The 15,532-nt window shown below is 37.1% G+C and overlaps 1 protein-coding gene across 2 annotated transcripts in view; it reads left to right on the top strand.

Annotated features, from left to right (window-relative positions):
• The window catches only part of LOC107554349 (nectin-2-like), a 172,709-nt gene that overhangs the window by 88,987 nt on the left and 68,190 nt on the right, over positions 1 to 15,532 (top strand). For both annotated transcript variants that reach the window (XM_016236836.1, XM_016236837.1), the window contains exons 4-6: positions 2,884 to 3,177; positions 5,217 to 5,334; positions 7,283 to 7,431. In XM_016236836.1, coding sequence (XP_016092322.1) covers positions 2,884 to 3,177; positions 5,217 to 5,334; positions 7,283 to 7,431 — 561 coding nt within the window. The remainder of the gene's footprint in view (positions 1 to 2,883; positions 3,178 to 5,216; positions 5,335 to 7,282; positions 7,432 to 15,532) is intronic.

Genomic DNA, 15,532 nt, shown 5'->3' on the forward strand with positions numbered 1-15,532 from the left:
TATATTAGAATGTGTTCTGGTTAATTGTATTTTTTCTGATAAGAAAATGACTATCAAACATTTTTACCATGATTTACAGAAGACGCCCATTAAAATGTCATTCAGTGTAACAATGGTTTATATACCAAAAAGTAATAAGGAATATTTATAACAAGAATTAATAGATGACATTAAAGACTGTATTTAGCGATTTCAGTGTATCCACCAAAAACTAATTAATTGTAAACTTTACCAAATTTTGCAATGATTCTTTACACTACTAGGTTTTACCCATTTGTCAGCAAGAAGTTTTTAATAATTTAAAATCTAATAAAATTTAGTATGGTCACTTTTTCTTTTATATATTGTAAATACAGGTCAGAATAAGTACGTTGTTTCTTTTTTACAGAATTATATCGTGCTGAATGAAACCTATATTATTTAACCTATATTTTGTCATTTTATTTTCGCAAGTGTTATTTGAAACATTAACATTTTTATCTATGTATATAAAATCTAAATTTATTTAATGTGGACATTAAAATAGGATGTCTCGTCTTTGACCCATTGATTTATGAAAAAGCTCTGAATGGTGGATTTAAACTCTTGAAATCTGGCAACCGTAACCATGAACGCTCGAGTAATAGCAGTTCAACAGTTCACTGTAGTTACAATAATGATATAAAAGCATATAAAATGCCATGCCAAGTAATGACTCAAACAAATCACTGAATTGGTGTTTTGAAACAATTATTTGAAAATTACTGATTCGTGGAAATGAATCAAACTTTCCCATCTCTATTTTTGCCGTTGAGTTTCAAATCACAGATGCTCTTAAAATAGCTCTGCTCTCACACTCGTGTGTCTTGACATGAGCAGGGAGCGTGAAATTAGCCTACTGGCACAGTCTTTAGGAAACTTAATGGCCAGATAATTAGTGCATTCAAATCAAAGCAATATTTGCAATGTTTCCTACTTTTATATTGCCAACAAAATTCTATCAAATAGACAACAAACCTCAAAGTTGATGCTCGGACTGAAATCTTTGGAAAACGCAGACACGGAGTCGTGCTAAACTGCATTAGCTTTACTCAAAGTAGTGTTTCTGCTGTCTGCTTTAACACTAATGCCGCCCATTAGCCTGATTCATCATTTGAGTGACTAATGCTATCATCAGAGACAGAGTGATGCTATGAATCAGTGCTGTCTGTTTATCCATGTTGGCTGTGTTCAAGCGTCTCTATCCCTGTTTACCCCTGAGTACACAAAGTAAGCGTTCCGCTATCATTGTTAACCTCTCTCTTTAGCTTTATTGTTGTGTGTTTGGCCATGAGATGATCAGCACCAGATAACCATGCCTTCATGTATATGAATGGATAATGACACTATTGTTTGCTTACATTATATATATACACTGCTATATAACAGTTCTTGGTGATAAAAATTACCCAGTATTTCCCTACATTTTCCTTTTAATTAAAACAATAACAAAATTTAAAGAGTGACTATTTAGTTTCGTTTTAGCAGTTTTTTGTTTATTTGAATGAACTTTTGTTAATTTTAGTTAAGTTTGTTAGTTTTAGTTAAGACAAAATTGTTCATTTTAATTTCATTTCAGCAGTTTTTGTTTCAGTTGTTTTCATGAAATATATTAATTTTATTGTTTTAAAACAAAAAAAAAGTAAATCAAATACATTTTATTTCATTTCAGAAATGGTCTCCTTTGCTTTCATTCAATGTTAGATAAATACATTTTGTTTCAGTTGTTTTCATGATATTTTAATTCTGGGAAAATTCAATCAAATTTTATTTCCTTTCATAATTTTTTTTGGTTTCAGTTATTTCATGAAATATATTACTTTTAGTGTATTAAGACAAAAAATATATATTTTAATATTATTTCAGCACTTGTTTCCTTTGCTTTCATTAAATGTTAGATAAATAAAATAAATAAATATCTTTGTATCTGTAAAATGCCACATAGTGACTATTTAATTATATTTCGGTTGTTTTCAGGAAAGTTTTATTAATAAATTAATTTTAGTGAAATAAGGATAAACTGTCTAAAATAAAATGACAAATAATTAAATTTCTCCATTTTTTTTGTTTGAGATGTTTTTCTGAAATTTTATGTTAGTTTTAGACAAAGTGGTGTTAATCAGGTTTGAATTATTTCAGCAGTGGCCTCCTTTGCTTTCATTAAATGTTAGATCAATTTCGTTTCAGTTGTTTTCATTATATTTACATTTTAGTGAATTAAGACAAAATTGTGTAAAGCAAGTTTTAATTTGATTTCAGCAATTGTCTCATTCGCTTTCATAAATGGGACGTAAATTAAACAAATAAATGCCCGTCATAAACAATGACAGATTCTTAAACTTCTCTTTAATATTTGGTCTCACTGTTGACCATCAGGTCTGTAGTTGTCAGTATCATGCATCAAAAAGCCCCTATTGGACATTATTACACGGCTCTCTGATATACTTGTTTCTACTCAGTTCTGTGATTCAAATATTTTTGTATAATGACCTCTATGATTGATGTCCCAGATTGTCCCAGGCATCTGGTTTCCAACATAAGTGTGCTAGTTTCATGCCTCTCGTATCTCACTGTGCTCTTTCTTCTCCAGTAATCAATCAATATTTCATGTCGGTTTATTTTTTTATTTAGTAAGTAGCTATGTCATAAGCTCATAATGTCATATATGCTTTTTTTTTTTGCCCGATAATGACCGGCTGACTCTACATTATCCCATTAATAGAAGACAATAACAGGTCTGAGTACTGAAGTAGCTTTGCTGCATGTCTTTTAGCTCAAGCTCCACTTGATTGATTAAAAAAAATAATAAAGTGATTGAAAAGCAAAGTGATGTTGTAAACTCTTGAATCTTTATTCCTCCATCAGCCAAACCCAGAAACTCAGCTACCGCCATCCCGGTGCGAGCCAGCTCTTCTGAGGTGGTCGTGGCAAGTTGCGAAGCAGCCCAAGGAAAACCAGAGGCAACTATCTCCTGGATCACAACCATTGCCGGCCGCTATAACCACACCTCAGTGCCCGAGAGGGACGGGACGGTGACCGTGAAGAGCGAGTATCGGATGATCCCGACGCCTGCTGAAAACGGAAAAGAAATCACCTGCTTGGTGAATCAGAGGACGCAGATCGAACCCAAAGCCTTCGCGCTGAAGCTGGTGGTGGAGTGTAAGATTAACACACACACACACACACACACACACACTCACTCACTCACTCACTCACTCATTCACTCACTCACTCACTCACTGTCAAGCTCTAAAATAACAAAATAAAGATAAGTAGCAATGAATAATAAAAAATTTTTTCATTGAATCTGATCCAGTTCACTAATCTTCTAAGTTCACTTAAAAAACTTTGCAAGCTAGTAGATTGTAGAGACCGTTGGTGCCAGTCAGTGTAATTTTAATATCATTGAAATACTGTTAGTTTTTATTAATTGTACATTTTTATGTTTCTGTTTTCATTTTAAATTTAAAGTTTAAAGTGAAAATTTTCATTTAAACGTTTTTGTCATTTATTCGTTTTTTTTTATGTCTGTCATTTTTATCAATTTGCATTTTTAATTTTAGTTATTGTAGTGTCAAGTTAAACTAATGTTAATAATATAAATTGAATGCAAATAAAATCAGTTCGTTTTTCTTTTTTTTTAAAGTTTTATTTTATTTCAGTTAATGTTTACTGTTACAGTTTTGATTGTTTTTATCAATAAATGTTACAGTTTTGGGGAAATATAATGGTTCAAGTTTTTATTTTTATATTCTGTTTTCAAAGTAAATTTTTTTTGTCATTTTTATTAGTTTTTTAATATGCCTATAGGTTTTATTAATTTTTATTTTAGTTGTAGTTATTGCAGTATGTCAAGTTAAGCGGATGTTAGTAATATAAATTTGAAGTAAAGAAAATAAAGTTTTTATTTTTTTAATGTTTTATTCTGTTTTATTTCAGTTAACATTTATTTTATTTCAAGTAAAAAATATTTAGTTTTAGTTATAACTATAATAAACCTGCTGCCAGTAGTTTTTACAATCTACTTAGGCTTGCAGTGCTTTTGGGGAGCACAACCCTGGTCTGAATGATTCATTTGTGATTCGTTTTTCACTCGATGCTGTCCTACTAGGTAGTAGTTCACTGGAGGGGAAGATTATCAATCAATAATTGACTTAAATTTTGCTCCATCACTCACAAAGCTACCGTATGTTAATGCTACCTTCCCAAGACTTTTTGGGTGCTTTTGTGTCCTGTTTGAAGCTTGAAAGTGACGTGATATGTAGCCAAGTATTGTGTCCCATACTCAGAATTTGTGCTCTGCATTTAACCCATCCAAGTGCAGACACACACACACACACACACCCGGAGCAGATGGGGGTTCGGTGCCTTGCTCAAGGGTCTCACCTCAGTCGTGGTATTGAGGGTGGATGAGAGCGCTGGTTATTCACTCCCCCCACCTGCCGGTACCAAGACTCGACCCCATGACCTTTGGATTACAAGTCTGACTCTCTAACCATTAGGCCACGACTGCCCCATTGAAAGCCTCTTGAAAGCTTCAGTTCCCATTCATTGTTATAGAAAAGAGAAGAGCGACCAGCAGATTATTCAAAACTTCTCTTTTAGTGTTTCACAGAAGAATGAACGTCATTTGGTTTTGGAACGACACAAAACTGAGTAAACGAGGACAGAATTTTCATTTCTGGCCAAACTAATCCTTTAAAGAAGTGTGTTTGTTCTCAGTGACACATGTGAACTCATAATCCCTCCCGTATCATTCGCTCATAACACCTTTTCTCCCTCACCCACCCCCTCCTTTCATCGAAAAATGCATTTAAGCATCTTCGCCTCTGCCTCACATGTCAGCCTCAACACATTGTTCACATTTTTTTTTTCATAAAAGCTATTTACAGAGTGTTTGAGGTGTCTGTGTTTGCATAGCTGAGCTGGAATGTTTGAGGATGTCAGAGATTTGCAGCTTCACCGTTTCCTTTTATAAACGCCCCTGATGGAACATCCTCACCTCTTGCACTTTCATTCTCTTGCATTTCTCCAGCGTGCCAAAGCGCTTTGAGAGTCTATAGGGCAGTGCCACCTTCAGCAAACCTGTATCTTCTCTTCCCACCCCTGAACGCAGATAACCAGCCTTTGAACTGTGATTTCAATGCAGGATTTACAGATGGATGTCTCTCTCTCTCTCAATCTCACATTCTTTCTAGATCCACCCACTGTGACAATAGAAGGATATGACAATAACTGGTATATGGGTCGGACTGATGCCGTTTTGACCTGCCAAGCTGATGCCAATCCAGCACCTACGGATGTTAGCTGGACAGTGTGAGTTCCTCTATAAAAAACTTTAAGCATAAATTAAAAATTCTGTCATCATTTATGCATGTCATTTCAAATCCATATGATTTAATTTGGTCAAACTAAAAAAAGAGATGCAGAATGTGCACATTTAAATGAGATGCCTCTAGATTTGACGTCAGTTCAAGTTTATCCCTTGACTGATGGCGTCAGTTTTGAATGCGAGCACAAATGCTGTTCAAGAGCTACGATGCAGGGAAATACATATAAATACATATAACATACAAATAATAGCTTAAATTATCGTCTGTTCCTCATACAATGCTACAAGCAAATTAATTTCTCAATTGTGCACTGCCATTCAAAAGTTTATTTTCGAAAGTCTCTCCCAGGCTTCATTTATTTAATTAAAAATAAAAGTAAAAACAGTAATATTGTGAAATAATATTACAATTTAAAATAGCTGTCTTCTATTGTAATATGTTATAAAATGAAATGTATTCCTGTGATACAAAGCTAAATTTTCAGCATCATTACTCCAGTCTTCAGTGTCACATGATCTTCAGAAATCATTCTAATATTCTGATTTACTGCAAAAAACTAGGGCTGTCAATGTTAACGCGTTAACGCATGCGATTCATTTTACAATCCTTAACGCGTTAAAATAATTGAACGCAAAATTATTGAGGCACGATTTCTATTCTAACCCTTTAAACCAATTTTGCTTCTCTGCTTGCGATCAGATCATTTTAAGCCGCTAAACTCCGGGAAAGTTTTCAGTCCAATGATCCAGTAAGCGAATGCATTCAAACAATCCATCCAAAACAGCGCTAATAAAGAAAATCAGGCTGATTACATCAGAGATTGCAGAGAGAAAAGAGACTCGCGTTGCATTTTCAGTGAATTATTAATTCCAGTGTGTTTCGCTTTTAAACACAAGCTCTGTCATATTCTGTGATTGTCTCTGAAGAGCGCGAGCCCTCACACGTCACACGCTTGGCTGCTAACAACAGCCACAGGCTAATTTGCTGTGAATTGAGGAAGCATCTCTGCCTGCAGTATTAAGCAACAGCAGCCTATTAACGCTTCACTGGTTCAACTTCATTTTCTCACCAAAACAAAGAACGTGAATCGATACAGATCGAGAAACAACATTTTTTAGCAAGACTTATTGGGGTGAAAGACGTAGATGTAGCAGTTTGATTGCAGAGTTTGAAGTTAGTTGACAAATATGCAACACTTACGGATTTATCTGGCGCTTTTTCAAAAGCAATAGGCCTAATTATAATGGTGTGCATTAAAGTGTCATAAAACAACAGCACACAAAAGCAAAAACACACAAGCAGTCATTATTTTCCACCACAAGCTAATGTCTCAAAACATGTTTAACAATATATTTAGAGATATATGGGTGCATTTTCAGATATTTTATATTAATATTTCATTAGTATTTCTATAAATAAATATATTGATAATATAATATTGAACATCTAGATTGCATGAGTGATTAATTTGCATTTAATGCCTTTTTACTGCAGCAAAGATCTTACAACTGTGTTCTATATCAACAGTTTTTTATTGTCAAATTAAGTACATAAAATACATGAACTTCACATTAGTTTTATTTCGATCTGTGTCTCCATTTTCATCTGTTGATTGGGGTTTTAGCTGAAAGCAAACAGAAAATTCTAATAAAAATATGATATGAAAAATATGAAATAAAATAAAATGTGCTTGGAAATGGTCTTATATGTGATCTAAATAAATAAATAAGATTAATCCCTGATCTAAGCTTTGCATGTAACCATCATATGGAAAGCATTTAATAATACTAAAGATGGTTTGACAAATATTAAAACTTGACTTTGATTTGATGCAAAACCTCAGAGTCAGTCGTAAAACTGGACAACAGTTAAGACGGCATGGTTTCAAAGACTAGCTACAAATGCTCTTTTCTGTGTCCATGGTTCCTCAGTGCGTCGGGTCAGTTCCCGCCTTCGGTTCGAGTGGATCAGAACCGGCTGCTGGTGAGGAAGGTGGACGAAACGGTGAACACCACTTTCGTGTGCGAGGTGAAGAACAGTCTGGGTTCTGGCAAGAAAGAGCTGGTCGCCATGGTCATCGGTGAGTAGAGCAATGCAGGAATGACACATGCACTACTGATGCAAACAGTCAATACACTTTTCAGCTCAAGTACAGCGTCCTAACCGGGCCGGCTTAAGTGGGCTAAAGTGCCTGGTTAGGACACGGTGTTGCACGCCACCTTCGCACTTAGAAAGACACACACACACACACACACACACACAACATGGGAAAAGGGTTTCTCTTTCCTACTACAGATTCATGTACACTTCTCTAATGTGGGTGGGCTTCAGAAGCCAGACTCTTACTTGGTGGCTGGGTTTCTAGTTGGCCTGCCTAACCCAATTTTATGGGATTTTCTCCAGAAGTCTTTGTTCTATGTGAAGTCACTTGGTGTGAGCCAGTTTGCCGGGTTGCTTTTGATTTCTTCTTTTCATTTGTTGTTTTCTTTTTCCTCTTCACCATACCTAACAGCACAGTTCTGTTGTGTCTTTAACCTCTCTTAACAGAAAAAGAAAATGGATCGCAATTGTTCCTTTCCTCTCTGTTCCTTTGCATGGGTTTCTTTCTTTTCCTACAGCTTCGTTGTGCCGAAACGCACTCTTGCACACATTTTGTATGAGCGTTGGTCTTGATGGTCCATTTCATGAAACGTTACCCGTTGTCGATCAGCTACAGAGCGGCTGCTTGACTAAATGGACGCGCGTGTAGGCCCGCGAGCCACTGTGCTTTTGGCACTTTCTCATGCCAAGGCAAGTGCAAGAGCTGCATTTAGAATCCGTGGGAATCCTTTTGGAAGTTTCAATTGTCTTGTGGGAGAACAAAGGCTCTTTGTAGGCGCTCTGTAGCAAGAAAGTGTGGGATGTTGTTCCAGCGTTTTTGTTTTTTTCTTTCCACAACAGTATTATAGGGGAGAGTTTTATCACAGTCGTGAGGATGCCTAGTCCTTACAGAAACATTCACGTATAATCACTCCTTGATACATTCACCATTGACGCACATAAAAATGGATTGTCACTAAATTGTCAATGATCTGGTTGTTTGTGTGACGTTTTATATGACCCTTTTATCCCTGCTTAAAAGGCCGACTATTTCCATGCTGGTCGAGGTTGGTTTATGCTGGCCCTCTTTTCAGCAGGGTAGTAGAGTTGGTTTGGGTCAGTACATCAGTATGTGTAATCTTTGATACTTTAATACACAAAGTAATTTAGTACTTGAGACAGCTGTGATCAATCATGCAAACCATGCTGAAAAACTAGCTGCTTAAGCCAGCCTAAAGTAACAACTGATTTAAGATGGTTTAGCTGCTCTACCAACATGGCAAGCTGGTGTTTATCTAAATGACCATCTGACCATCTGAAAAATGTCAAAACCCCCTGCAAAAATCATCAAAATGAACCAGTCTGGCCTAAGTAGCTGGGTAGTTTAAACTGGTCTAGATGGTCTCCTAGAATGGTCAAGCTGGTGTTTCACTGGTCGGTCTAGCTGATCTTCCACTGAAAAGTGTCCAAAACCCTTCTAAGACCAACAAAACTTGACCAGCCTAACCAGTTTGCACAAAGTTTTTTTTAAGTACTTGACAACTAATGCCGAGTTCACACTGCACGATATTAGCCCGATTTTTCACTCGCCGACAGGTTTTGCGAAATCGGCGACAAATGCCCGACATCGGAGGCAAATCGAGAACAAGATACAGGGCAGCGGGAAGTTCGGAGAGGAGTTATAGACCAGAATATCAGTATTTTAATAGATATATGAACAATTATATCATACAGAAACAAGCACAAACATTTGCTTGACCAGCCACAACATCAGCATAACAGTTACTGCAAAATTATTTACCTCCAAATCTCTTTGCAGAACATGCACCCAATCCCTGTTCCCTGCATCTCCCTCCTGCATAATCTGTTTTTCTTTTTCTCCTTGTAGCTGGAAATCAGCTCACAGACAATTTGCGGGCTATATATATATATTTTTAATAATTACAGTCTTGCTCGTGAGAACTCCGGTCTGACGCACGCGGGTTCTCGCGTTATTTCCTTATCACTTCTCGCGTGTGTTTTGTTGTGAAACGTAGTTTGTGGACCAGACAGAGCTGTCGGCGATTCTTCCTATTGTGAAGTCATGCAGTGTGAAATCCCCTGTCGCCGATCCATCGTGCAATGTGAACACAGCAGCAACTGAATGCTACCCCAGATAGTCACGCAGTGTGAAAACAACGGCGATCCGACGAGTTTGAAAATTGTGCAGTGTGAGCTCGGCATAAGACATGATCGTAATCTTGAAACGCTTACAAAAATATCTATAAAAAATCTTAAGCAACGCAAGGCCTCCCAGTTTGGTCTAGTTATTTAAGTCGGACAGTTTTTATGGTTTTAGAGGGGTTTTGGGAACATTTCAGCTAGACTGACCAGCTAAATGCAAGATTAGCATTAGCATTAGCAAGATTGGCTGGTTTAAACCAGTCAAGATGGTCGACCAGAATGGTCAGTCTAACTCGGGGCTGTCCAAACTCAGTCCTGGAGTTTAGCTCCAACTTGCCTCAACACACCTGCTGGTAAGTTTCTAGTATGCCTATAAGAGCTTGATTAGCTGGTTCAGGTGTGTTTAATTGGGGTTGGAGCTAAACTCTGCAGGACACCGGCCCTCCAGGACCGAGTTTGGGCACCCCTGGTCTAACTGATCTCTCGCACTGTAAAGTGTCCCCTCTAAAACCATCACAACCGATCAACCTAACCAGTCTGCACAAACCAGTTTATACCAGCCTAATGTCTCCCAGTTTGGTCAAGTTGGTTAAGTTGGACAGTTTTTATGGTTTTCCCTCCAGTTGGTCAGGGTGAGAGACTAATTAAAACTTAGCTGGTCTAGCCAATCTCCTATCCTGACTGAAAAGTGTCTAAAACCATCAGAATGGTCCAGTCAAACCAGCTTGTCCAGCCCGGGAGACTAGCTCAAACAAGCTAAAACCAGCAAACTTCCTTAGGCTGGTTTAAACTTTCTTTTTTTTTTTTTTGGACAGGGAGCACAATTCAGTGTGAAAAACTCTCATTCACTACCCACTTGCAATTTTTAGTTTACCCATCCGCTATTTGTGCTGGTATTGTGCTGTGCCATGTGTATTTCAATTATATCATTAAGTCAGGTGTAAACAGGGCCTAATACGAATGTCACACCATGACAAAGCTCGGCGGATTGCAGGCAAGACTTGTGCTGACACAAGAGGAATTAAAAAACCCCAACTCCCAAAACTGAACACGTGAAATGAGGCTAGATTGCACTGGTTCCCAGTGGGTCCACCGGCCTAGCTGGAGAGAAATTGAATGTGTGTGTGTAAAAAAAGAAAAAAAAGTGAGAAAGGAAAGTAGGAAGGAGGGCTGTTTTTAAGAGGAACATCCCCCAGACAGAATGCTCTGGAAGTTGAAATCACACTCTTTTTCTCTTCCTGCTTTCCTCCCGCCTTGAAGGGGGGAGACCTCCGCTTGTGCCAGCTAACAGACTGATCTTGCAGCTTGCCAAGAAGGAGTGTTCCCTCATTTCTTTCCCTTCCCTAGCCATTTTCAGACGGCTAATGCAGAAAACTGAAGGCTTTCATTGTACTCTATTGGGGGGATTGAGAGGCCATTTAGCTGCTTAAATTTTTGGCTGAATCTTGGTGCCGTTTATTGATTTGGTAGTGACAGCTCTTGAGGAAACTACTGAGTTTTTTTTTGCACACATTTAAGTGCATGCACAACTTAAAACAGCACACAAGGCAACGTCCCTGCTGAAATGACCAGCGTGTTTTGAATGCATGAGTTCATTGGTCAGTAAGGCTTCATTTGTCAACAAGCTTCACCAGAAAGTCAATGCTGTTCGGCAAATCTAGGACAACCATTATGTCTTTTAGAAGTTTTACAACATGATCATATTTTGAGAATTTCTTAGTCACAATGCAAAGAAAACTAATTGTAGCCGACCAAATAAAACAAAGAAACAAACAGAAGACTTAAAAGTATCTGAATGTCCAATGGCTAGTGCTTGTTTGTGTCTGCTTTATAGTTGTACATCACATTATACAATCAATATTCATGAATCGAGATATTAAATATTAATATCAGATCATTCCTTCAGCATGGCTATACTGGTTCATCATGTAGACCAGCACCAAACTAGCATTGAAAGGAAGATCCGGCTGGTCTGAGCTGGTCTTTTCAAAAAGGACATCGAGCAAAAGCGTGAAATGAATTTCTGAATCCAAAGATTAGCTCATTCCGTGCTGATAGTAGACTGCGGCACTTCACTGCATCCATTCATGATTTGGCCTACTTGGATCATCAGATTTGGGTCTATAACTACCAGGTTTTCAGATTAGTGCTCAATGGAACTGGATTTTAATGGTCTGTCCTTAAAGGTGACGTGTGTAATTATAATAAATTGCTGAAATATGTGCCACTTTTTAGGGAAATCAACCTATGAATGTCTTATTGCCTAGATCTTTATACAGATTTAAATAAGTATGTCCAACTTTATTCACAGGCATATAGTATACTTGCATAAGGCAATATACATTATACTGAAAAATTGATGTATACAGTTTTCACTCAGAAATTGCTAGTAATTTTCACAATTACAAAGAAATGGTATTATTGAATTAAACATGACATTTTTAAGTAAAACATACTGAAATAGTATTTTCTTGTAAAACGCACTCCAATAATATTTTATATTTATATAACGTTGAAAAATCTTTTATTACAGCGTAAACAGCAAATCTCAATTAAAGCAATAAGCCCCAAGAAGCCGTGTTTTACAGTGAATTTATAACAGCTAAGGAGCGCTGTTATAAATTCACTGTAAACCACGGCTTCACAGGGTTTATTGCTTTTATAAAACGGTTATTCCATATATATAGTAAGGTTTCACAAATGAAGTGAAACGATATTAATAAAACAGTATTCTTCCACCAAACAATGCAGTTCCTCAGAAACAGTTGTGGTTGCAATAAAGTGGTTGCCAAGTAACACACAAAGTAAACAAAGGTGTATGTTTGTAGAGTAATTTACAACAGCTTCGAATGTGGCTCAACCAATCAGAATCAAGGACCGGAACTATCCGTTTTATAATGCTTGATTAGTCACAACACCCAGTACATTGTTGCAAAATTATATTATTGCGCAGCTCTGATCTGCTAAATGTGACAAAGATATGACGATATTAAGATATTGTAAACATTCATTATAAACATGATTTTCTGTAAGCTGCTTTGAAACAATGTGTACTGCGAAAAGCATGTGATGAATAAATTTGAAATTGGCATTTGAATTACTTCTAGTTGACTTTGCATGTACATCAAACAAATGACACACTTCATTTTTAAATAAATACATTTGGTTCGTCCAGTCTTGAATATGTGCTTGTGTCCTCAAATCTGACGTGTTCCCTCTCAGAGTTTTCCTATCATATCAAGCAGTTATAGGGCTCTTACCCGTAGCATCTAAGGTGTGAAAACAATGTCTGAAACTTGGCATGTGAGATAAGGTGAGAGAAAGACCTCAGTCGACTGACACCTGGTTGAAGCTTATCACCCACGGCTTAGCAAGAGAAAATCAAGACAAAGATGGAGGCAGCGAGAGGGCAAGGAGAATATCACCCTGCTAACATTAAGTGAAATGTCAGAAAAGTGGGCTGCCAAGATTACCTGGCTCTTAGCCCACTCCGTCCATCATTAGGGCTCATTACAGATGCTCCGAAACCTTAGAGCTCACCGTAGAAACACGAGGGCTCGCTAGCTTGTCTTTTTCTTTGCTTTGATCAATTGCAGAATGGAAATCAGGCTTTCACGGGGTCTTGCTCTTGGCTGCCTTGTTGACCCGGCCGGATTCTAATGATTTATTGGGCTTTTTTTTTTAAATAAGCAACGAGCAACCGATTCATGTGGAACATTTAAGTATTTATGAATATTATCAGCCATTTGGAACACTAAAAGATTTAATTTAGTATTTTTTAAAAATGCCTTAAAAATCCTTATTTCTTCTCAGACAACGATAAATTGAATATCAATATTCTGATGCATCGCTTGTGCAATCTACCCTAGAAGCGGGCAGCTCGGAGCACTTTAAAGATGTATCAAGCGATGCATCTCTGTGTCTGAATCAATGGAGGCTTACTTAAAAGCAGCATTTTTACTGAGCCGCTCCTTCATTCTCTCTCAGCAATTTTGTACACATGTCAGAGTTTAGAATCTGCCACGCCGCATATATACTGATGCTTTAATGTTCAAAAACAGAATACATGCCGTGCTTAGCCAGATGGAGCTGGCTGCGTTTTTTTTTTTCATAAACATTTCGTTTTCAGGCTCTCATTACGCCCCTTGATTTTCTTTGGTAGTAGTCTTTGTTCCGAGTGGATTATGAGGAACAGGCTGTCTGAAATGGGACAATGGCACATTTTTCACAAATTTCTCATGGATGTTGACACTGATGTGATGGCAGATTCAATGAACTGTTGAAAAATCATTACAGGATCCTTTTACAGCTTAGCTCTGGTTAGCCTGGCTTAGCGGAGCGATTTCCACCGCTTCCACAATCCTGTTATCTGTCATTATTCGTCATTACCTGAAACTTCTCTCCAATAAACTTGTGCTCTGCATAAAGGGCTGGATGATAAAAAAATCTCTATGTTCCAGTCTTTTCATAATATTCATTATATATCTCTGTTTAAAAGGGTGTTTTTTCCTCAATCAGAGGAGCTATTATTTCAATCATAGAGCCAGCTGGATTCAAAATGTTTAGTGCAATAAGTAAGATATAGGAAGTCTAGTTAGAGAAATGTATTCACGCTCAAGTTGTTCCAAACCTGTGTGAGTTTCTTTCTTCTGTAGAACACACACACACACACACATATATTTTGAAGAATGTGAGAGACCAAACAGTTGCTTGTACCCATTGACTTCCATAATATGGAGAAAAAAATACTGTGGAAGTCAATGGGGAACTGAAAAGGTTTTGTTACCCATATTCTTTAAAATACAGTATATTTTGTTCATCAGAAAAAAATGTATTAATATATGTTTGGAACAACTTGAGGGTAAATAAATAACAACATTAAAATTTTTGTGTGAACTACCCCTAATAATCAAGACTAACACACAAAGGAATTTATTTTCATTTATACACACCAATATAACAATAAACAAAGCCATATATTGAATATAATATATTATATATTGAGCAATATATATGTTATGGAAGAATGATATGTAATCATTTTCAATCATCAGAATATATATATATATATATATATATATATATATATATATATATATATATATATATGTATATATATATATATATATATAAATGATAAAAATAAATAGCACATACACAGATCAATAAAGGTTGTGTCAAAAAAATAGTTTAGACTACAGAAATAGTAGGTAACAACACAAAGATGTAGAACAGATTGCAAGGCGTCATCAAAATTATTTGAAAAAAGTGTGTGTGTGTGTGAGAGATATGCCAATATTTGATTTATCACTCAGGTCTTTTTGCACATGATGACATTTTTGGAAATCTCATGTTCACGACCCAAGACCTGGCGAGGTTGCAAGGTTTTTTCTTTTTATCCTGATGTTGTAATCCACTCAGCCATGCTTACGCCGGGTCTTTGATGTACAGTGCACACGGTGACTTTAGCAGGACAAAAGAAATCAAGATAGACACCTTGGGATTATTGCCTGCCACAGATCGAAACTGAGAAACGTGCATGTCAGAAATACCATCCTCCTCTAGAGAAGCTCTACCGCCCCGCTCTTCAAGCTATCAACCCTGCGTGTGTGTGTGTTTTCTAACATGGGAACGAGTGTCTCTGGCAACAGGGTTATTAGGATCTGCTCAAACCCCAATTATACATCCAAATCTGTTGGATTTAGCACTTTCTAACAAGCAATGCACATGACCCAGTGATGTACACACTCACACTGGCATCTCAAAACTTATTTTCTTTTTGTGTGTTTTTCAAGTAATTACCTTGGTGGAACTGCATTCTTCGGTCAGTCAGCCCTTTGGACACTTTCCCGCATCACTTTTGGCAGCACCATTAGTGGTCACCACGTCACCTGTCAGTTAGCCCGGGCTTTAGGAGGACAGCGGGAGAGGTTGGTATA

The sequence above is a fragment of the Sinocyclocheilus grahami genome, unplaced genomic scaffold (assembly GCF_001515645.1).
Source record: "Sinocyclocheilus grahami isolate Dianchi unplaced genomic scaffold, SAMN03320097.WGS_v1.1 scaffold498.1, whole genome shotgun sequence".
Classification (NCBI taxonomy): Eukaryota; Metazoa; Chordata; class Actinopteri; order Cypriniformes; family Cyprinidae; genus Sinocyclocheilus; species Sinocyclocheilus grahami.